Source organism: Scylla paramamosain, chromosome 35, assembly GCF_035594125.1.
Source record: "Scylla paramamosain isolate STU-SP2022 chromosome 35, ASM3559412v1, whole genome shotgun sequence".
NCBI lineage: Eukaryota > Metazoa > Arthropoda > Malacostraca > Decapoda > Portunidae > Scylla > Scylla paramamosain.
In genome coordinates, this window is record NC_087185.1 from 1315001 (window position 1) to 1337500 (window position 22500).

The following is a 22500-nucleotide window of genomic DNA, read 5'->3' on the forward strand; positions in this document are numbered from 1 at the left end:
CAGGTTAAGTACGAGAGAGAGAGAGAGAGAGAGAGAGAGAGAGAGAGAGAGAGAGAGAGAGAGAGAGAGAGAGAGAGAGAGAGAGAGAGAGAGAGAGAATGGAATGGAATGGCCTGCGATGAAAATTGTAGTTGTTATCCTCTTATGTAATGATAGAATAAGTTTTTTTTTAACTCTTGCTTCGCTTTCTCTCTCTCTCTCTCTCTCTGGTAAATATTATCTCACTCCCATATGAAAGAGAGAGAGAGAGAGAGAGAGAGAGAGAGAGAGAGAGAGAGAGAGAGAGAGAGAGAGAGAGAGAGAGAGAGAGAGAGAGAGAGAGAGAGAGAGAGAGATTATTTATGTAGGAGAGGACCTGACCAAGGATGTAAAAAAATAATGAAAGAAAGGCCTACAGAAGATGCCAGTCGTGAAAGAGAATTATCAAAAAGAACAGGAAATTTTGAGAAATGTCTTGAATTTAACCTTTAATCCAACACAGGCTTTCCTTCGCATCATTCACCACACTCAGGCACTTACATTTATCCTCTCGTTCACCACACTTACGCATACCTTCACGTCTTGTCCTCTCCTCAAAAGCCAATTTGTCACGCGGGAGAGCGACAGGCGTGACTTTCTCAACCCTCGTCTCCTACTAACATTTTTTAAAGATTCTTAGTCTTAAACGTTTTTGCTCTCCCGTCAGGACTGTTTTCAAAGGCCACAGTGATGATTAATTAACTTCTCGTGGGTGTTATGCCTTTATAAGCTGGAGGATTCTTGTTAAGCATCACTAGAATCAGATAAAACATCCTTGAAAACTCCTAGTAACTTCCACTAGAGCCTGTTAAAAATCATGAGTTGGTGCATCTAGAATTCTCGTTAAATATCACTAGTATCATCTAAAATACCCCTGAAAAATCTGACAGGTTCCACTTCAGCCTGTTAAAAGTAAACATAGATCTTGAAACGTCACAAACCTTCAAGATCTCCGATAACTTCTACTAAAACCTGTTAAAAAAGAGAGTAAAGACAAGATACAGAAACATTAATGATTGAATTCTTGTAAAACATCACTTGTCATGAAAACCCGCAATATCTTCCACTACAACCTGTTGACAGTAAAGACGAGACTCAAACACGTGAACAAACACTGCGTTTATTATCCCGACAGCTCTCGCTACTCACCTGTGATAACTTCCTTAGATGAATTTTCATAGGCGGTCCTGCAGGTTCTCCATATGCCCGTGTATGAGCGAAGGAAGTAGTGCTTAGAGGCCGGGATGTAGACACCAGTCCCGCCGTCCACAATGCCCCAGTAGTCTGTGGACATTGCGATAATCCATAGCAGGCAGCCCAGCGTGAGGAACCCGGTGACGACGAAGAGCACGCGTCGCTCCACCAGCACCTCATGCGCTGCCTTTCGGTTCACCATACTTGTTGACACTGATCGTGCGTCCGACACTAGAAGCTCGTGGTGGTGTTCGCGGCGCCGCTCTCCCCAGCCCACCTCTCGTACCGCACACTGGCTGGTGGTAGTGTTGGTGGGCCAGTGCAGGCAGATGCAACAGGTTCAAGCCGCGCCCCACTTGGCAGGAGGCGACACAGCGTGTGGTTGGGGCTTAAAATACAAGGTTGCGTGCATTATTTGAGCAAAACGTCGGTGTTTAGAGTCAATTGGAAGGTTGTAGAGTCAATTGGAAGGTTGTAGAGTCAATTGGAAGGTTGTAGAGTCAATTAGAAGCTTGTAGAGTCGATGGGTAAGCTTGTAGAGTCGATGGGAAAGCTTGTACAGTCGATGGGAAAGCTTGTAGAGTCGAAAGGAAAGCTTGTAGAGTTGATGGGGAGGCTTGTGGAGTAGATGAGAAACTTGTAAAGGCAATAATGAACATTTAGTCACTCGCGAGCTTATTAAGTTTATTTGAAGCTCTATAGTATAAGTAGGAAGAATTCAGAGTCATTTGAGAGCTTACAGAATCAATATAGAGCTTGCACAGTTAATAATGAGCATGTAGAATCAATACGGAGTTTGTGGAGTCAACAGAGAGCTCAGAGGGGGCAAAGGGGGCTCATAGAGTCATTAGAGAGCTTGCAGAGTCAACAAGGATTCATTATACAGTATACCATCCACGGGCTCTGAAGGAAGTCACTGGTGCTTTCTAGACTTTTGTCGTTGTAACAATAATTTATTTATTTATTTTTTTTTTATTTATTTTTTTTTTTCGTGGGAAGGTGCAGTAAGAGTAAAAGAAGTGAAGAGTGAGGGGGAGGTGGAAGAAGAGACAGGGAAGGGAAGAAAAGGGAGGGGCAGAAGACTGAGTAAGGGAGGGAGAAGAGGAAGAGACGGGAAGGGAAGGGAGGCGGGAGACGGTGTAATGGAAAGGGTCTCTTCCTCCTCCTACTCTTCTTCCTTCTACTCCTCTTTCTCCTCTTCTTCCTCCTCCTCTTCCGGTATTTTCATTTAATTAAATTCACTATTTTTATCTTGTGGATAAATGAAAACAATTATACATTTTTTGTTATTATTATTATTATTATTATTATTATTACTATTATTATTATTATTATTATTATTATTATCATCTCTATTATTATTATCTCTCTCTCTCTCTCTCTCTCTCTCTCTCTCTCTCTCTCTCTCTCTCTCTCTCTCTCTCTCTCTCTCTGTTCAGGTGTTCTCTCTTCCTCTCTCTCTCTCTGTTCAGGTGTTGGTGTTCTCTCTCTTCAGGTGTGCAGAGGTGGTTACCTGGAAGACAAAATGAACCCGCCAAGCTGCCAAATAACAAGAAATTCAGCCTGTGTCGGTAATATATATGAGAGAGATAGAGAAAGAGGGGGCGAGTGTAAGAGTTGTTTTTCCTTATTTTTTCTTAACTTTCTATACTACTGCTGCTTCTGCTGCTGCTACTACTACTACTACTACTACTACTACTACAAGATGGCAAACACACACACACACACACACACACACACACACACGGTGTATTAGTTTTAGGCATATCTGCGTAATGAATTCTCTCTCTCTCTCTCTCTCTCTCTCTCTCTCTCTCTCTCTCTCTCTCTCTCTCTCTCTCTCTCTCTCTCTCTCTCTCTCTCTCTCTCATAATGTGTGTGTGTGTGTGTGTGTGTGTGTGTGTTGCCCTGTCTTTCATGGTCATGTAGTGTGTGTGTGTGTGTGTGTGTGTGTGTGTGTGTGTGTTGCCCTGTCTTTCATGGTCATGTAGTGTGTGTGTGTGTGTGTGTGTGTGTGTGTGTGTGTGTTGCCCTGTTGTTTGAGGCTACTAGACTAAGTAAATCCATCCATCGTATCCATTTACTAACTATTCATCTATGCAGCCTTTTGAAAACATGAGGGAAGGAAGCATTTCAAAACCGGACAAAAACAGGTTTTAGTCTTGTTACCTCTTCTGGGTTCTTAAGTCATGTTTGAGGCTACCAAACTAAGCAAATGCATCCATCCTATCCATTTACTGACTATTCATCCACGTGAAATTTGAAAAACTAGAGAAGTAAGCATTTCAAATAAGAGAGCTTGAAGACACCAGCGTTTATTTTTGTTACCCCGTTAAGTTTTCCGTAGCGCGCTTCTGGTCAGCTGAGTGAAGGGAAGTGAAGGGATGCTGGCCTGTCACTGATCTGCCAAATGACCCTCTAGCACTCAACCCAGGATTAAAATCACTGTCCCCTTAACGCAGTGATGTCCAGGTGAGGCTAAATGACAGGTGCGTGTTGAAATAGACGTGGGAGAAGTATTGATTTTTTTAGAACATGAGAAAAGTGACTTATCTTATACTTGAGTCACTCTACATCTTGTTTACTTTTCTTTTTTTTTCATCTTTTCACCTATTTTTCGTCAATTTCTCCTTCGTCTGGAGGCTAAATACGTAGGGAGTGATTTTTTTTTTCGTTCGTATTTTGATTCACCAAGGAAGACTGATAGGTCAATGCTTAAAAGTCAGCGTCCACTAAAGGAACATTATTGACTAGAACTCGGAACATTAGTTTCGTCCCTGAATTGAAGGTTAGAAGGATGTCCTTGTTAGAGTAGTACTGTTGTGGGTTTATAGATCTTACCAATAGCATCCCCTTCTATGTTCTTTTGTCGCCCCTCCCCAGCCCAAACTAACTTGGGGAACACAAAAAATAGTGCAATTTGACCTTCAAGAAAAGTCTACAAGCAAATTCATTCTTTTCGGAATTATTTTGGGTTGGGGGAACAAATATGACTAAAATATGCTTAACCTAACCTACCTTAATGCCTCCCCTTGACCCCTTTGACCTAACCTAACCTAACTTTTCCATCCTAAGATACCAATCCTGGTGTGATCTGCAGAATTCCAACAGGAACTCATTATATACATCTGTTGCAGATCAGAGAGGTCAACAGCGTCCCTGAGATAGCGCACACATACACACACATACACACACACACACACACACACAACCATGGGGGACCTGGAGCAGTTTGAGGAGCTGTTGCTGCGCAGTGCTCGGAATGGTGATGTGAAGACAGTGGAGGACATACTCAAGGCCAGGAAGGATGGCAAAATTGATCTGGAAATTAACTGTAAAGGTTAGTCATGTGGTGTCTTGTCTTGCTTGATTGTGTGGCTTGTTGAATGCTTCAGTCAGTTGTAAAGGTTGTTCAGTACGGAAATATAATGGAAATGAGAAATTACAGGTAATAATGATCCAAGCTACTTTTTTTTCTTTTTATGTAAGTGGGAACTCTGGCAACAAAAAGGTGTCAGATCCAGAGTGTAGTCAGCAGCAGGAGGAAATACAGAAGCAGGCAGGAAGTTCCAGAGTTAGTTACCTTACAAGTTATTTGAAATTGTTCTATTATTATTATACCATCCCTTTTTACCAGATGCTAGCAGGGCTAAGAGTGTGAATGTGTGTATGGGTATGGGGTGCTTTGTTTGGGCCACCCTGTTATGCGGATCGATGGATTGCCATGCTCTTTGACAGTAAAGCTAATGTTATCATACCTTATCAATACTGAACACAGGCAAAACAAAGAGTAACCAGGGGTGGACGCCGCTACACCTGGCCAGCTACTTTGGGCACAGGGATGTGGCCGAGGTATTGCTTCAGAATGGGGCGTCACTGGACGAGCTCAACGATGCTGGTGACACTCCTCTACACAAGGCTGCGCTCACCAACAGAGAGGTGAGGGAGGCAGCTGGTGCATGTTGCCTTGTGTTTGTGCTTCTCTTTACTGCTGCTATAGAAAATGCTTTAAAGTTGTTTTCTGCTGCCTTAAAACGGTGGTCAAAAACTTCTGTCTTATATTCTGTGCTGGGGTGTACTGCTGCCATAGAAAATTGGTAAAGAATTTAGTTTTTGGCAAATACTATGATGTTAGATAGTATTAATTTTAAGTTTTCTGTCTGATCAGTTCTCTTTTATGCTTGCCATCTCCATTTTTTTTATTTATTTATTTTTGTTACCCTTGGCCAGGACTTTTCTTGCATTAAAAGAATAAAAAAAAAAGAAAAGTGAAATTGAAAGATTAAATAAAAGATTGACAAGTATTATTTTCCTGTCTGTTCGAAGGATGTTGTGTTGCTGCTGCTGGAACACGGCGCCAGTGTATCCACCATCAATGGGGAGGGTCTGCGGCCTGGGAACCTGCCTAGGGACTCTCAGGTAAGCCAGGGGGTGCAGGTGTGCTTGGTCAGTCTGTCATCACTACTACTATTAATTCCTGTGGGGTTCTTTAGGTTTGAATGTACCAAGAGATTTTGGTGTACTTTTTTTTCACTAATACTATTGATTCTTGTGGTTGAATGTGCACCTAAATGAAGTCAGGTATTAAGGTGTGTCTATCATCACTACTATTATGAATTCCTATGAGTGTTTTAGATTAAAACGTGCCAAGAGATTCAAATATGTTTGGTTAGTTTATCATCACTACTATAATTCCTGTGGGTTGGAATGTGCCTAAACTCAAAAAAATCAGGTAGGGATTCAGAGGTGCTTGGTCAGTCTGGCATCACTACTACTATTCCTTGGGTGTTTTAGGTTTGAATGTGTCCTTAATTGAAGCCAGATTTCCAGGATGTGCTTGGTTAGTCCTGTCACCACTTCTACAGTATTTCCTGTGTATGTTTTAGGTTCAGACATGTACTTAATTGTATGTATGGTCTTAATATTGCAGTTTTTAATTTTTAACCTATTGCAGCTTATAGTTTCTCTAATAAATAATTTCTTGCCTTTACTGACTGTTTTGTGCAAGGAAAGTATCAGTCTGTAGTGTAGGTGTTTGTGTATGCATGCATACATGTATTCATAGATCCTGAACTCTGCAGGTGATAAATCTGATCGAGGCAGCTGAGAAGACAGAACAGAGAAGACAGGAAGAGAAGCTGCTACACTATGCAAGGGAGGGGAGGGCAGAGGAAGTGACAAAGCTGGTGAGTCTTGCTAGGTAACAGTGTCTAGAGTTATTTCTCATTGATGTTTTTATGACTTATTTCTGGTTAGAGAAGGAATGGCAGAGGAGGTGACAAAGCTGGTGAGTCTTGCAATGTTACAGTGTCATGTGTGGTATTCTTCATCGACATTGCTACCATGACTCATTCCTGGCTTACACTTTCCCTATCAGGCAGACAAACCAGTACCAACACTTGTATTTGATTTACTATACATAGTTGTGTTTCTAAGGCTGGTGTGTATATTGTGTTATAGTTTTTTTTTCATTGATGTTCCTATCATGACTATTTCTGGCCTAGATTTTCCCTCTCAGGCAAGCAAACCAGTACCAACATTTATACTTCTATACATAATTGTGTTTCTAAGGTTCACATGTATGTTATGTGATATCTAGAAAGCTATAAGCATATTTGTGAATGTTTTTAAATTACACATATTTTTTACTTGGCAATTTTTATTGATGTCTTGTGCTGTACCATTGAAAAATAATGCATTCTTCCTTTGGTGTGATCAGTAAAATGCCTATCTGTCTATGGATGTGGTACAGGAAGGTACTTACTATGAAAGAGCCTTGTTCCCAACTAAACTGTCCAAGCTGTGCAATGGAATCCCATAAAGTGAGGGCAGGAGTACTTTCTTTTCTCCATTGGGGGCCAAGGAGCTAAGAGAGTGGTGTGAATGAGTATGAATGTGAAAGATGTGTGCCTTGTCTTGGTTTTCCTGCTTTCTGGGGGAGACAGCCTTGGTATATATGTGTGTATGCATGTACCTGTATGTCAAGCCACATTTTCCAGCATGCTGGCATAATGAAACAGTATCTTAACACCATCCCTTGCCTCACTCACAGCTCCGAGAACCCGGTGCTCCAAACGTGAACTGTGTGGACGCTCTGGGCAACACAAGCCTGCACTGTGCTGCATACCGGGGACACATTGACGTGGCTGTGGTGCTTCTGCAGAATGGCTGTGACCCCTCCATCAGGAACCACAGCAGTAAGTACCCACGTATTGTGTGGAAGTTGTGTGGGTCTCTCTCATCATAAGTTTGTTTAAAGTTTGTGTTTTCTTTTATGTAGTTGGAGACCTTATGAATTTCTTTACTTTTTTGAGTTCATAGATAATCTTCCTTCTCATGTCCTCCTCTATCTTAAAACACATTGCATTACTAACCTTGGTGTCCTTAAGTCTTATTTTTCCTTATGGGATTTGACTATTTATGAATTCTCCAGTGTTTTGAGTTCACAGATAATTCTTCCCTGACGTGCATCCTTCTCATATCTTCATCAACCTTAAAATATCTACTTTGCTTTAAATTACATAAAAATCAACCCCTGTACATGCATCTATTTCTGGATGACATTTTAGTTGAAAAGGATAAATACGACAGGCATGAACACAAGGCTCAGCATCAGATATCCCCCACAGACCAGACAGCATTCGACCTGGGCCAGACACAGCAGATGCAGCAGGTCCTCAAGGTACAGCCAGTGCGCAGCTTCCACCACAGTGTTACCAGATTCGAGGGGCCGCTGCTGAGACAGATGCGCATTCTGGGATGGAGGATGGTCTGGGTGAGGAACTGAGGCTGTTGTCTTTGTTGGTGTTCGTGTTTTAACTTAATCATTACTGTGGTTGATCTTATAGTGTTATTGTTACACTCAATATACATTTATTCTAAATTGTTTTACATCTTTTAACCAGTTAGACCATAAATTGATGTATTGTTGTTATTATTTCACTGTTTTACTTTTATTTTCATTGATTTTACATTTATTAACCAGCTGAACTACTAGTTGATCTATTATTATTGTTATTACCATCAATGTACTGTCATTCTCAGTAATTTTATGTTTTTTTACCATTTCATAGCATTACTTTGACCTAAGGTGTGCCTCAGGATGTCTTAGAATGCAGCATGATGACCTTCAAACTATTGTGCTCACTATGAATTTATTTTTATTAATTTTGTACCTTTTCTGTGTTAATAAGGTCATCTTGCCCAATCTACATTATTATCTTGACCTGACCTGACCTGACCTTGGTGTGCCTCAGGGTGTGCTGGACCGTGGCGTGCTGACCTTCTTCAACTCCCGTGCGGACGCCAGCTCAGGTGTGCGGCGGAGGGACTACAAGTACCTGGACAACTGCAAGGTGGTGCCCATGATAGGTGGCGATGGTGCAATGTTCATAATACAGTACAATGATGGTACTTGCCACCGCCTCGCTGCCACACCAGATCCTCTCCATCCTGCATCCATTAACAGACAGGTGGGCTCGGAATACTTGCTCCTTGTGGCTTTCTAAGGGGTGGCAATATAAGTGTGCTTTTTCTTAAGTTTTTCTTGAGTGGGTTTTTAGCTCAGAGTACTTGCTTCCTGTGGGCTCTTGAGGATTGGCAATATAAGGCAAGTTTTTTTTTCCGTTTTACTTGAGTTTTTATGGTGTATTTTAGCTAAGAATGCTTGCTTCTTGTGGTTTTCTAAGGAGTGGCAATATAAAGGAATTTTCATCTGTTTTACTCAAGTTTTTAGGTGTTATAGCTCATGTAGTGAAGGAGTGGAAATATAAGTAGGTGTTTTATATATTCTACTTGAATTTTGTGATGTGTTCTACCTCATCTTGACTCCATTCTCCTCCTTTTCAAGTCCAGTTTCCTCCTTTTCACATCAGTCTCCTTTTTCTTGATTCCAAGTTCTGTTTTCTTAACTGCAGGCACTTTCCTTATAACTTGTGCCTTCTACATCTTCCTGTCAAGACAAGAACAGTTAGTGATGCTGGAAATTACTTTTTAGCCAAATTTTCAAGCAACAAAATCATGCAGAAGTTTTCTTTGATCTTTCACAACACAAACAAAGTCACACAGAACCTCACCTGAACACCATTCCTCCCCTAACAACAGAAATGGGTGACAATGCTGAACAACCACATCCGCTTCTCCACCCACTACGTGCAGCACGGCCTCTGCATTGATGACGATGATGAGGATGGGCTGGAGCGCACCGTTAAACCTCTCGGCTGCATGTCTGTATGTTCCAGGTTTGTCGCGTCCTCTAGCCAGGCAGGTCAGGAATAGCTGTCTAGATGCTCTCTGTGCTTACTAGACTCCCCTGTGTTAGATGAGTATGTTAGGCTTAGACACCTAAAGTTTGTCAAAAATATTAAGGGGTCTTTTTGGGTTTTCCTATCCAGGGAGGTCAAGAACAGCTGCCATATGCTCTCTGTGTTTACTAGACTCACTGTGTGTTAGATTTGGGTATGGTAGTACAGTTTTTTCAATCGGATATCTATAGTTTAGTATACTCCCAGGGTCTTTCTAGCCAGGCAGGTCAGGAACAGCTGTCTACATGCTCTTTGTGTTTACTAGTCTCACTTTGTGTTAGACTCGGGTATCTGTATTTTTTTTTTTTTCGTTTTCTTGCCAGATAGGTCAGGTAAAGTAGATTTATAGTATAGTTTTTATATATTTTTTTTTGTTTTTTGTAATTAAACAGATGAGGAACAGGTGTCTAGAGTCTCTGTGCTTGCTAGTCTCAGCTTACATAAGAGTTAAGTATATTGGTATAGTTCTTTGTGTGTTTTCAGTGTCTTGTTAGCCAGACAGGTCAGGAACAATTTCTGCCCACTAGACTTAGCTTCTTTACTCAACTTCTTAGATATCTATAGCTTTTATTGTATTTATTTAGATTTTTTTCAGGCAGTCAGCTTATTTGGTGTTTATGAGGCAGATTAAGTTAAGTTTTATATAGATGCTCAATGTGCTTTCTAGTGTGTTTACGTGTCCGTATTCTGTGTATCTGTGCTCTTTAATGAGTTTTTCAGTCTCAGCTTGCTTTTGAATGGTGAAGAAAGTGATGAAAGTTCCAGTCTTTGAGAAGGAAATATTTAAAAAGATAAAACATTCTCACCCTTAGTTTACAGAAAGCCATAAAATTTTAATTAACTCACCAATTTAGTTCTGTTATTTTGTGTTTCCTGTGCTGCTCTGTAAATGTACTCCTCCTTCCTGAGGGTGCACATGGGGTGAGCCTGGGTGGCTGTTTTGAGTTTTGAAAGCGAGAGAACATGACCTCTCAAGGAGACTCGCTTCACAGCCTCTTTTTCCCTCACACTGGGGTCTGCTGATCCCTCATGTTTATTTACCACTGATATGACTGGCTGTTACAGGATGCACTACAGACAGCCACATTACTAATATACAGAAAGCTCTCATACAAATAACAGTAATATAACAAAACCAAGGTCTGCTCATCCCTCTTGTTTATCTGCCACTGATATGACTGTGGGTGTTACAGGATGCACTGCAGACAGCCACAGCCCACCAGCAGTTGATGGAGCAGCAGGTGGAGGAGCTGATGGCCACCTTAGCCTCTCTGGAGCTGGACCACTCCCAGCAGGGCGAGGTGCATGACATCATCAAAGTGAGTGCTGGAATACAAGACATCCTCCAGCTTTGGATAATCCATTTGGCTGCTCTCTATGGGGAATGACACCTCAGTGGGCACTTTTTTTTGTACTTCTTTTTTGTTTCCCTTGGCCAGAACCTCTTACATAAAAAAAGTAAAGACAGGAAATGAGAACATAAAGAAAGCTGCAAGAAGCTGTCAGGTCCACTCATGGTAGTCCCTGCGTGAAACTTGCCTGCCTATGTCAATTGATCATCCTCATCCACAAATTTATATAATCCTTTAAAGCTTCCTGATGTGGCAAGTGAAGGTATCCAAGGCTGTATTCTTGAACAGTGAGTTGGAGTAGAAAGGGAGGTTACATACATAACATGGGTAAAGGAATGTTTTATATATTCACTGGGAAGGAATGGATGATTATGCATGGAGTGAAATATCTGTAGTGATTTCTGGGTACAAGTCCAGAAAATAAGTAAAAAATTAGATGGTTCTTGATGGTGTCTGTGTATTTGTGTTGCAGAGGTTCTCCCTGCTGGCAGGAACAGCTCGGAACATGACCACCAGCCTGACTCACTGCTTCTCCCTCATGAAACAGCAGGAGGAGGTGAGGCAAGGATTTGCACAACTGTTAGTAAGGGTTGGGAAGAAATTTCAATTGTAACTGATGACTGTTTGTAAAGGAAGGATAATATTATTGTAGGAGTATTTGAAAGAAAGGCTGAAGGGCCTAGATAATTTGTCACTAGATGAATTACAGTTTGATAATGAGTAATATTCTTCAGAAACAATTCATAAGTCTACATCATCCTTAACTTAGCTGTTCTGGGATCATATTTTAATTTTTCATGTCTTATATTTTAAATGTGAAGTGAACTCATCTCCCATAAATGAAGATAAAGAGAATGATTTTTCCACCTGGAGCTTCAAAACTTCTTAAATACAATATCGATAAGTTAAAATTCACCTTTGTATAATAGAAACAATAGGCTGAAGGAAACACCTCAGTTTTTATTCACAGGTGAGAGACTTACAGCTAGAAAGACGAAAGACAGCAGGGAACACCTCAGTTCACCTGTATGTTGTACCAAGACAACAGTGAACACCTTAATTTTTATCCTCAGGTGAGAGATTTGCAGCTACGGGAAGAGAGGGAGAAGGTTCGTGTGCTTGAAGAGTCCCTCAGAGTGTTGGCCACAGAGCACCATGACCTGGAAGAGTCCATAGCCTCCCACGTGTCCTCCAATGGCTCCTCCATCTATAACACTCCTGCCAACTCCTATGTGTCACTGCCTCGCCCCCGGAGGTTTTTTGATGCCGTCAGTGATGATGAGTTCTTCGACGCTTTCTCCCAAGGTACGTGGATCTTGTCTGTTGAACTGAAGGGTTGTATTGTTTGTGATTTCTCATGAGGTATGTTGTCTTTCTAATAATTTTTTAGTGTAGAAACTGCCAAAGTCTATAGCTGCTAAGTTTGTCATGGGTATAAACCTTTGCAAATAAGTTGTAAGTGATTCATGTCACACTGATAAAGTTTATAAGTGATACAGTAAATGTGTATTAAGGGCAGGCTAGTAATCAGTCTCTTTCCTGACAAAATATGTAGTGTGGATAACAGATAAACAATTTACTTCACACTGACAAAGTTTATAAATGGTCTTGTAAGTGAGTAATGAAAGTATGGTATTTAATCTCTTTCCTGCCAAAATATTTCCTGTGGTGAAGATCATCTACTAAAACCCGGCATTTCTCCCAACATTTGCAGATGATGGGAGTGGAGGGACCTTAGTCAGTCTTCCATCACCTTGTGGCAGTGAATGCTCCACAAACACACTCGTATCCTGCATGTCTTCCCTTCCTACAGACCCTCAGTCCCCTCAGTCTCCCACACCCCACATTCCTGGCATCCCCTGTGGGCCCAGCACCATCCCAGCCTCCAGCATGAACCAGGGGGAGGGGGACACATATACCATCCCTCCTCTACCATCTGAAACTGGGTGGGACTCGAATAACATAGAAGCCGATGGAGATGTGAGAGTCTCGGCACAGAACTCTGGGACTGGAATTGGTAACAGTGTCTCTGGCGGTGTGGCAAGTAAGACGTCAGTCAGCTCAGGCGTGTTAGGGAGTGTGGAGAGCTATACTAAGTTGTCAGGGTCCAGCCATACCCAGAGTTCAAATTCACACACCACGTCGTCCCTTGCTGTGACGCCACTGGTCAGGACGTCCGACCTGAGCGACCACAGCGATGGCAGCGATGAGACAGTGACCAGTGAGTCCCACCGGTGCTCACACACTGAAGAGAAGTAAGTTGTTATGCCTGGTATGATGCAATGCTCTTTCAGTTCCATTCTTGTTTCTGTTCTTCATACAACTTTAGACATTTTTATATTAGTCACAGTTCAGTAGCTAAGAGAGAAGCAGAAACCAGATTAACCTTCAGTTCTGTATTTTTTATGTACTTGCCTGATATGATGCAGTGCTCTTGCTTTTCTTTTCGTAGTTCTGTTCTCCATTCCTGCCCGTTCCTGTCAACAGATTTTTCCATAATGTATAACTTTTTTAGTTTATTTTTGTATTATTCATGATTCTGTAGTTGTGAAAGAAGCAGAAACCAAGTTAACCTTCAATTCTTTATTTTTAATGTTTATGCAATTAATTTTTCTACAGAGTCCGTAGCAGTATCTGTGCCTTGTTCAATAGTTACTTCTTAGTTTTTATATCTGCTATGGATTTTAAATGCTGTTAGTTATCAAAGTTTTATTGTTAACTCTAAGTAGTGTGTTCAAGAATATATGAATGGCTATTATATAATGGATTATAGTCACTACATAGGCATAGTTATATTAGTTTTATTATTACATATATATCTGTTTGAAAGTGGAAGATTTGGCTCACGTATGTGTTAATGCGTGACTCCATTTGTGAGTATTGCAAGTATCAGTTCCTGGTGTAAGCATATGTTCCTGCATGGCTGTCTGAATGCATGAGAGAGAGAGAACAGACCAGAACAGTCTCTCAAACATGTCCATGAACAAGCATCTTACAGTGGTATGAGATGTAGATCGTGATGCAAGGCAGACAGACTCACTACCTGTCTGATGCCTTAGATAGAACCAGCATCTGACTATCATAGAAGAAATAGCTTGTGATAAAAGGCTTATAATCTCAGTAAGAGGCTATCTAATTCCTTAAGAGAAATAAAACTGGCCTCTTATAATCATATGACGCTTGGATTTTGTGACACAAGGCAGATAAACTTAAGTGCCTTATCTGATGCCTTAAGAGAGAGATAGAACCAACATCTTACAAGTCACAAGACTTAGGTGATAGATAAACTTAATGAATAAAGTTAGTAGGTGTCAGTCTGATGCCACAAGAGAAAATGAACCAGCATCTTACAACACATGATGCTTAGATGATAGATAAACCTAGCATGAAATTATCAGTGTCATGTCTGAAGATAGGGTAGACACACACACACACACACACACACACACACACACACACACACACACACACACTCAGAGATACTGTAGTGTGGTGGTTCAGTGCAAACACAACCCTTATCACTGCTGGTCTTGTAGTCACTGCCAGACATAGTAATTTCCTCACATAGAAAAGGCAAGACTGAACAGTGATGTTTGGCGTTTGCATCTTGACCAGACAAGTAACTGGAGGTGTGAGGGACAGACACACTCTACACACAGTTACCAATGTCAAATGGTTGTTACTGTAGAATGCAATGAGTTTTTTGGGTTGACGAACTAAGACATATTGGTGAAGAGTTTTGCTCCGTTCCTAAGACATCTGTTATCAAGAAATGTTGCCCATGTATTTAGTTTTGTTTTGTCTGCTTTGACGAGGGAGAAAATGCCAAAATAATCTTAGTTCACAGAATAAGGCTGATATCAGTTAAGAATTTTGCTGTTCCAAAGGCAGCTGTCATTGACATATCTTTGTCTTCCCATATATTTAGTTTTTATTTGTGTGAGTGGACTAGGGAGGAAAATGCCAGAATAGTCATAGGAAGTAGGATATTTCCCTTCATTCACGGAACAAAGGGATAACATTTATTTTTAGAGTGCATGTAAGTTTGCTCATGGTGATTGTAGGTTAATATACGAGTCATATGAAGAGAACTCTAAATGATCTTATTTTCAACATTCCTTTGATTTTTTGTATAGTCCTGAAGTCTTCATATATCTATCTACCAATATACTATATACATACCAGGCTGGCAATCCTACATCGGGTGGCCTAGACAAAGAAAGACACTTCATTGACAGTAGTACAAAACTGAGTTGAGAATTAAGTAAGTCTGGTTGAAATAATATTGTGTGACAGTTTCCTTTTCATACACAGTAGTAGATTCACTAGCATGAAAATATACTGTTTTTATCTTTTTATCTATAGATTTATATTCATATTACTAAAGATTTACATATATATATATCTATTTTTTAGAGTAGAAGTTTATGCCATGAAGCAATTAGTGTTGATGTGAGCTTCTTAATGATATGAAGATATAGAGGAGAGAGATATGTTGAGAATCTCGTAAAGAAATTCTCATAAGGACTAGAATTGGAGGAGAGAAATATTTGAAGAGTTGTAAAGTTAAGTATCATAAGGACAAGAATCAAAGGAGAGAAGTGTATTGAGAATCTTGGTTAACTTTCATAAGGAGAAGAATGAGAGGAGAGAAACGTGTATAATCCCTTAGTGAAATGAGAATGAGAGGAGAGAAAATATAGAGTCTCATACTTCACAAGCACTAACCATAGTAGTCAAGACAGTGCAAATAAATAGTATCCTAGCAATAGTAGATGATATTTTCAGACGCTATTTTTGTAGAGAATTAAGATATATCTTTTTTATTATTTTATATTTAAGTGAAGTCCGACAGTTGCCAAAGAGAATGTTTAGTGCGTTGGTAGTGGCAATGCTATTAGTGGTCGTACTAGAAGTGCCAGCAATAACATAAGAGAACAAAGCATAATAGCACTTTATTCTCAGGCTATGGAATGCTCAGCTACTTTGTTAAGGTTTTCAGTCTATATAAACCCAAATATCTGCTCACTGAGGCAGAATATAGCATGTGTATTTTTCTGCTGAATAAACTTTGCATTATTTGCTTGTTATTTTCACTGTCTGGCATCCAAGACTATTGATGTGCTGTGTTGATTTGTTTTATTTTATTTCTCCCTACCGTGACTGTACGAGTGTTCATGCCTGTGTGTTTCTGTTATCAGTAGCAACTTGCATGCTCTCATTGTGTTCATGAATAAAGAACAGTGATGTTTACTATATAACAGAAGACTGAAGACTGATGTTTGCTATATGACAGCCCTGTGTTCTTAAATGCTGATGTTCCACGAGAGCTTTCACTGTGGAGATGATTATACAGTGAAAAATTCTTGTCAAACTATCACTGGAATCATGCAAACACCAGTGAAAGTTCCAATATTTTCCGCTACAGGCTATGCAGGTTCCCAAGGGTGTCTTCGCTACTGACGTTGAAGAATCCTTGTTAAACTGTCACTGGAATCGTGCAAACACCAGTGAAAGTTCTTGTATCTTCCACTACAGGCTGTTAAAGATGTTAAGATAAGGCTGTGGAGTGTTTAAGAATGCAAGTCATAATGTGGATACTCATGCAGAGATGTGTTAGGCAATGTGTGCAGAGAGAGAGAGAGAGGGTTAAAATCACTGCCACTTCTGTACGTCGGTTGAAGTTGGAGAGAGAGAGAGAGGGGAGGGAGGTTAATAACTATTGACCACTACCACCATCACCTTTACTACCACTTCTACTACTATTGCCACCACACCTATTGTTATTTTCACCTCTGCTATCACCATCACCACAACAACCATCACTATTACTGCTATTATCACCACTATCACTATCACGGGTGACAGAGAGAATGATGGAATATCATTATTATTATCAACCACAGAATCACAAGCAAAATTTCCATTGAGAGTATGAAAGATGCAATATTTTATCTTACATAACAATAGCTATTCGTTCCACATAACTCACATATATCAATCCTATAAAAATTCACTTCCACACTATTAAAACCCATCTCCATTACAATTAAAACTTAGAAAAACTCACCTCCACACAAATAAAACTCACTTCCATAGTTACATATACCATATCACACTAATACACTTAACATGCACGTATATGCTTCATTCTCTCGCTCCCTCAGGTCGTCCTTCAGTCTGGTGTCATTGGGCGGCACGCGGTACAGTTCTCCTTACTTGGGTCCCCGCAGGTGCTGGCGTTCTTGGGGGAGGTGAGTACCCGCCCGTTCTATTTTAAGTGTTATGGGATATTTTAAGTGTATTGGGTTGTAGTGCTGGTGAATAGTTTTAATGACCGTATTCAGAAATCCTATGCTCTCGATCATCACGAATGTTTTCAAAGGACACAAGATGATTAGCCGGGTTCTCAAGAGTGTTTCTCCAGTTAATATTGTAGAAATTCTGTTAATCTCTCACTAGAACCATGGAATACCTTTAAAAATCCGTGTAACTTCAGCTACATCTTTTAAAAAAGTAGAGGAGACGTGGTGCAAGAGTGTTTCAGAATATGCAAAGTCGTAATAGGTGTGAGGCAGGAATGTGTAGCCTATGCATTTTTTTTTCTTTTTTTTTTTTTTGTGTGTGTGTAAGTAGTATAGTGACATGATTTTAAAGTCAGTAAGAACTTGAGGGAAGCTACAGAGAGAGAGAGAGAGAGAGAGAGAGAGAGAGAGAGAGAGAGAGAGAGAGAGAGAGAGAGAGAGAGAGAGAACGACTCATAATTCACTGCACATACAAAGAAAACTTTTAGGGGTGACATTTATATTTTCTCGTATATAGAAGAAAATACATTTAATCCCGGACAAAAGAAAACAGCCAGAGAGGGACCCATTTTGTGAAAAGCTCCCTTTATGACCCGTAATACCGAAACTCTTCTTTATGCTAATGCGGGGCAGGCCTTATGGCAAATACGACCTACTCATGCATACAGAATAGAGCTTACTGTCTATCTGTCTGTCTGTTGTACTGTCTATCTGTCTGTCTGTGGAGAGAGAGAGAGAGAGAGAGAGAGAGAGAGAGAGAGAGAGAGAGAGAGAGAGAGAACGGAAACTAGAAACGAAGCGAACGAGGGAGATGCGGAACACGAGAACTTATTTGCGAGGGGCGTGGTAAGAGAGAGAGAGAGAGAGAGAGAGAGAGAGAGAGAGAGAGAGAGAGAGAGAGAGGATGGGCGTGAATGGGCGGTGGTAGCAGTGACGTCGGCGGCAGTGTGGGCTGAGGGACTAGAGGCAGGAGGTGGGTTGGCGCGGGCGCTGAACGAGGCAGTGGTCGCTGGCTGGTGGAGGGTCCGCGGGGTCTCGTCTCTGTGAAGTCTGCACCCCAGCTCACCCTCAGTTAACCTGTAGCCGTGAGAGGGGATACACGTATTCCTCAACCATCCTCATGTGTGCTACTGGTGCTACTGGTACTCATGCTAGAATCAGTGCTTTGGAAAACGAGAAAGTACATGGGTATCGGGAAGCCTAGAATGTGATTTTGGGCTGAAGATAAACTAATTTTTTTTTTTTCTCTCATGTTGCTATTTCACACTCCCGCCCTTAACCTGCTCTCTCCTCTCCCCTCTCCCTCCTCTCCCACACGTGTGACGGTGTGACGGCCCAGCCCGGTAGTCCACGCCCCCAGTGACGCAACGGAAACAGTGATGTGTAACGGATCGATTACTCTGGGCCTCAGAAATCTGTCCAATGTGTCTCTTGCGTCCCGTGCATTCGTGAGGGCAATGAACTGAGTACTGTCTGTGTTCCCTCTCATCTCACAGCCGCGTTACCACCTAATATCTGAACTCGTGCACATGTGACGCCGTGTGTGTGTGTGTGTGTGTGTGCGTGTGTGTGTGTGTGTGGGTATTAATTTTCCTATCTTTCTTTTCCTTAATCTTTCTTTTTCTCGCCATATCTCTCTCTTTCTTCCCCTTTACCGATCTGTCCGTCTTTCTTCCATATTACACAAGAGAGGGGAAGGGAGAGAAAGAGGGAGGAAGAAGAGGAGGAGAAGGAGGAGGAAGAGGTCAAGGACTGAACGTTATGTTTCTAAATTCCTCCCGCTCTTCCCTTCCATAAAACATCCACGGAAAAAAAAAAAAAAGTGAAATGGAAAAAAGAAATAAAGTCTGGAAGCATTTTCAATATTTTCGGAAACTTCGGGGAAATTTTTGAGGTCTTGGTAACGAGAAAGGAAAATTTTTCATGTGGAAATGGATTGTGATTCTCTGAGAGCTTTCGGTATCCGTTTCCTATACTCTACAGGAGTTTCTTACAGCCTACGAGATTTTTCATAGTTGTACGTCAGTTTCTTTATAGAATACGATATGGCTCTTCACTCTACGTCATTTTCTTGTAGCGTACGTTATTTTTTCGTTTCCTTATTTTCTTATGTTCTTACGTATTAATATTATTATTATTATTATTATTATTATTACTATTATTTTATTACAACAACAACAACATCTACTACTACTACTACTACTACTACTACTACTACTACTACTACTACTACTACTACTACGTTTTCCTATGGTGAATGAGTGCGGGAGATGTATACAATTTATTCTGGCAACATTGCGCCTCTGCCTCCGCGATATTATTATTATTATTATTATTATTATTACTATTATTTTATTACAACAACAACAACACCTACTACTACTACTACTACTACTACTACGTTTTCCTATGGTGAATGAGTGCGGGAGATGTATACAATTTATTCTGGCAACATTGCGCCTCTGCCTCCGCGATGAGGTTCAGAAGGTTGGTGTAAACTGCAAATATGAGCGTAAATGTTACTCGTAAGTGTAACTTGCAGCAGGTAACAACAGGTAGAGGTTAATTCTCTCTCTCTCTCTCTCTCTCTCTCTCTCTCTCTCTCTCTCTCTCTCTCTCTCTCTCTCTCTCTCTCTCTAACAAGCTTTCTCCTAAGGCTAAAGGACGGATATTGTTTCTTAGAGAGAGAGAGAGAGAGAGAGAGAGAGAGAGAGAGAGAGAGAGAGAGAGAGTCTGAAAGTGTTATTTCCAGCATACTAGTGCAAAATATGAGCCATTAGAGCCTGTTTCCTTATAGTGTTGCTTAAGAGTTTTAACCTTAAGGCAGGCGGGAGGAGGAGGGGCAGAGGAGGAAGAAGAAGAAAGAGGAGGAGGCATTATGGCAACAAATTAGATTATTTTTAGTAAACTTAATTAATGAAAGTTGGGAAGAAATCCAGCAATAGAAATTTTTATCTTTACAAACTTTCTCTCTCTCTCTCTCTCTCTCTCTCTCTCTCTCTCTCTCTCTCTCTCTCTCTCTCTCTCTCTCTCTCTCTCTCTCTCTCTCTCTCTGTATGCAAGGCTATATTTAGGTTGCTTTACAAGGCTGCGGCATAAAGCTCTTGCTATTTATCTTAAAGCAAAGCTATCACTGTCAGTCAACCGCCCACTCACTCACTGCGGTAAACTTTAATTCCAAAGAGAGAGAGAGAGAGAGAGAGAGAGAGAGAGAGAGAGAGAGAGAGAGAGAGAGAGAGAGAGAGAGAGCAATTATTGAATTCAAGGATAAAATACGAGACTGTTTAATTAGTTCTTTTCTTGATATATAACTAGAAAATTATATAGAAAATGCAAATATTTAACAGTATTTTAAATTTTCTCTTTCTGTAACTCAAAAATAGAGTAAAATAATAATCTAACCAACGATAAAGATAACATTTAATGATTCACTGGCAATATACAATGATAACTCTTTAATCACGTTTCTAAATTTAATATCGTAGTGTAGTGAATTATTTCTTACATCTGGAGCGATAAAGAAACTTTTTTTTTGTTCCATCATCAACCACCGTCATGGGAGAAAGGTTAGAGGAAGGTTATGTCCCTTCCTTGTGTAAAATGTACGAGGTTCTGGTAACACTGAGTGAGGGGCGAGAGACGTAAATTCCATAGCCTAGTTCTTGTATCCACGCGTATAAATTTGTTTTTCGTTTGACCCTCGACGCTTTAAACTCTCCAACACACACACACACACACACAGAGAGAGAGAGAGAGAGAGAGAGAGAGAGAGAGAGAGAGAGAGAGAGAGAGAGAGAGAGAGAGAGAGAGAGAGAGAGAGAGAGATCAAACAAAAACTAAACGCTCCCGTATTTTGTGAAACAGTTCAAGTGACAAACATTTTCAAACGTCCTCCAAATCTGACACGCCAAGACGCCTTTGTCAGTCTGTCACCGCCGCTGGGATGAGTTTATGAGACAAAGGCGTCGTGTCTCGAGCATCATATTAGCTGTGTAGAATCCTCCCTCCCTCTCTTCTTCTTTCATTTCATACCCAAATCTCCCTCCTTCTATCCCTCTCTCTCTCTCTCTCTCTATCTCTCTCCCTCTCCTCTTTCATTCTCGTCTTTCGTTCATAACCAAATCTCTCTTCTTTCCATGCTTCTCTCTTTTCTGTCCGTCCTTTCCTTTCTCTCATACTCAAAACTCACTCTCAGCCTCCCAGCTTCCCTCCATTCTTCTCTTTTCTCTCTTATTCCTTAAAACTTCCCTTTCTTCTTTTTCTTTTTCTCTCTTTCACTTCCTGCATTCTTGAAAACAATCTCAGCCATCCTTTTTCCCTTTCTTCTTCCCTTTTATCTCTTATTTCTTATCTTTTCTCCTTTGTTTCTTCCCTTCGCAGCCAAAATCTCCCTCCATCCCATCTTCCCTTACTTTCCTTTTTTTTCTTTCCCTGCCTTCATTCCCAAATCTCCTTTCTCACCACCATTCCCCTCTATTCCTCCCTCTCGTCTCCCTCCATACTCAAATCCATTCCCTGCTTCTCATTCAATCGTTGTGCTCCCTCTCCCGTCTCTTCCCGTCAGAAATCAGAATGTTACACGTTACATCAGCAAATTCAGTCTCGTGATCAGAAAGACACGAAATTTGAATTTTGCTCACTTCGCCACTCGAGAGATTAGGTTTGACGCAGCGTGAGGGTGTTTGACGGTGAATATCAGCCTGTTATAATTCGTGTACCAGCTTTCCCGTGTGGATGTAAGTGATGTAGTAGGCTAGTGTTAGTAGTTTATGATTTATGAGTTTATGAGTTAATTTCGTTTTCGATTTAATGGAATTTATAAAAATGGAAAGATAAATAACAGTCTGGGAAGGTTTGAGAGAGGAACATGATAATCTAGCATAATTTAGAACTTTTAATATGCTAGTTTGTGATAAATGAGTTAATTTTGCTTTTAATTTAAGGAAACTTTTAAAATACTCATAAAGGCCACGGTCTGGGAAGGTTTGAGAAGCGAATGTGATAGTCTAGCGTAGGAGAAGGGGAGGCGTTCAGCTTTAGCACGGGTTAGGCTGGATATCATCCCGTGCCTCAGCCTGGTATGGGCAAACGAGGAATTAGTCTACAGTTTCATCTGAGGCGTGCTAATTGGCCTATATAAGCAAAGGCCCGTCTCTGAAGCCACCTCATGCATAATAAGCGAAGACAAATATTTAGAAACATGAGCCACGCGTGACTGAGAAGCGCCAGATTGGAAGACTGGGAGAGAGAGGAGGACTCAGGAGGTAAATCTGTGAGGGCTTGGAAAAGAGTCTAATTGTAAAAGGCGGTGTTAAGAGAATTTTGGTA

At 40.8% G+C, this 22500-nt stretch overlaps 2 protein-coding genes across 9 annotated transcripts in view; one reads left to right on the forward strand and one right to left on the reverse strand.

Moving 5' to 3' along the window:
* The window catches only part of LOC135090523 (uncharacterized), a 23329-nt gene extending 21770 nt beyond the window's left edge, over positions 1 to 1559 (reverse strand). Inside the window, exon 1 of the mRNA XM_063987335.1 lies at positions 1168 to 1559. Within this exon, the coding sequence (XP_063843405.1) occupies positions 1168 to 1414 (247 nt within the window). The 5' untranslated portion in view covers positions 1415 to 1559. The remainder of the gene's footprint in view (positions 1 to 1167) is intronic.
* The window catches only part of LOC135090520 (oxysterol-binding protein-related protein 1-like), an 83115-nt gene that overhangs the window by 21764 nt on the left and 38851 nt on the right, over positions 1 to 22500 (forward strand). For 2 of the 8 annotated variants that reach the window (XM_063987326.1, XM_063987333.1), the window contains exons 2-16: positions 2708 to 2783; positions 3560 to 3684; positions 4350 to 4552; positions 4991 to 5151; positions 5539 to 5631; positions 6294 to 6398; positions 7265 to 7409; positions 7842 to 7987; positions 8469 to 8684; positions 9316 to 9441; positions 10709 to 10834; positions 11340 to 11423; positions 11941 to 12172; positions 12582 to 13122; positions 17035 to 17121. In XM_063987326.1, coding sequence (XP_063843396.1) covers positions 4426 to 4552; positions 4991 to 5151; positions 5539 to 5631; positions 6294 to 6398; positions 7265 to 7409; positions 7842 to 7987; positions 8469 to 8684; positions 9316 to 9441; positions 10709 to 10834; positions 11340 to 11423; positions 11941 to 12172; positions 12582 to 13122; positions 17035 to 17121 — 2189 coding nt within the window. In that variant the 5' untranslated portion in view covers positions 2708 to 2783; positions 3560 to 3684; positions 4350 to 4425. Of the gene's footprint in view, positions 1 to 2651; positions 2784 to 3549; positions 3702 to 4349; positions 4553 to 4990; positions 5152 to 5538; positions 5632 to 6293; positions 6399 to 7264; positions 7410 to 7841; positions 7988 to 8468; positions 8685 to 9315; positions 9442 to 10708; positions 10835 to 11339; positions 11424 to 11940; positions 12173 to 12581; positions 13123 to 17034; positions 17122 to 22500 lie in introns of all 8 variants that reach the window. The other 6 variants (XM_063987327.1, XM_063987328.1, XM_063987330.1 and 3 more) reach the window with 6 other exon arrangements.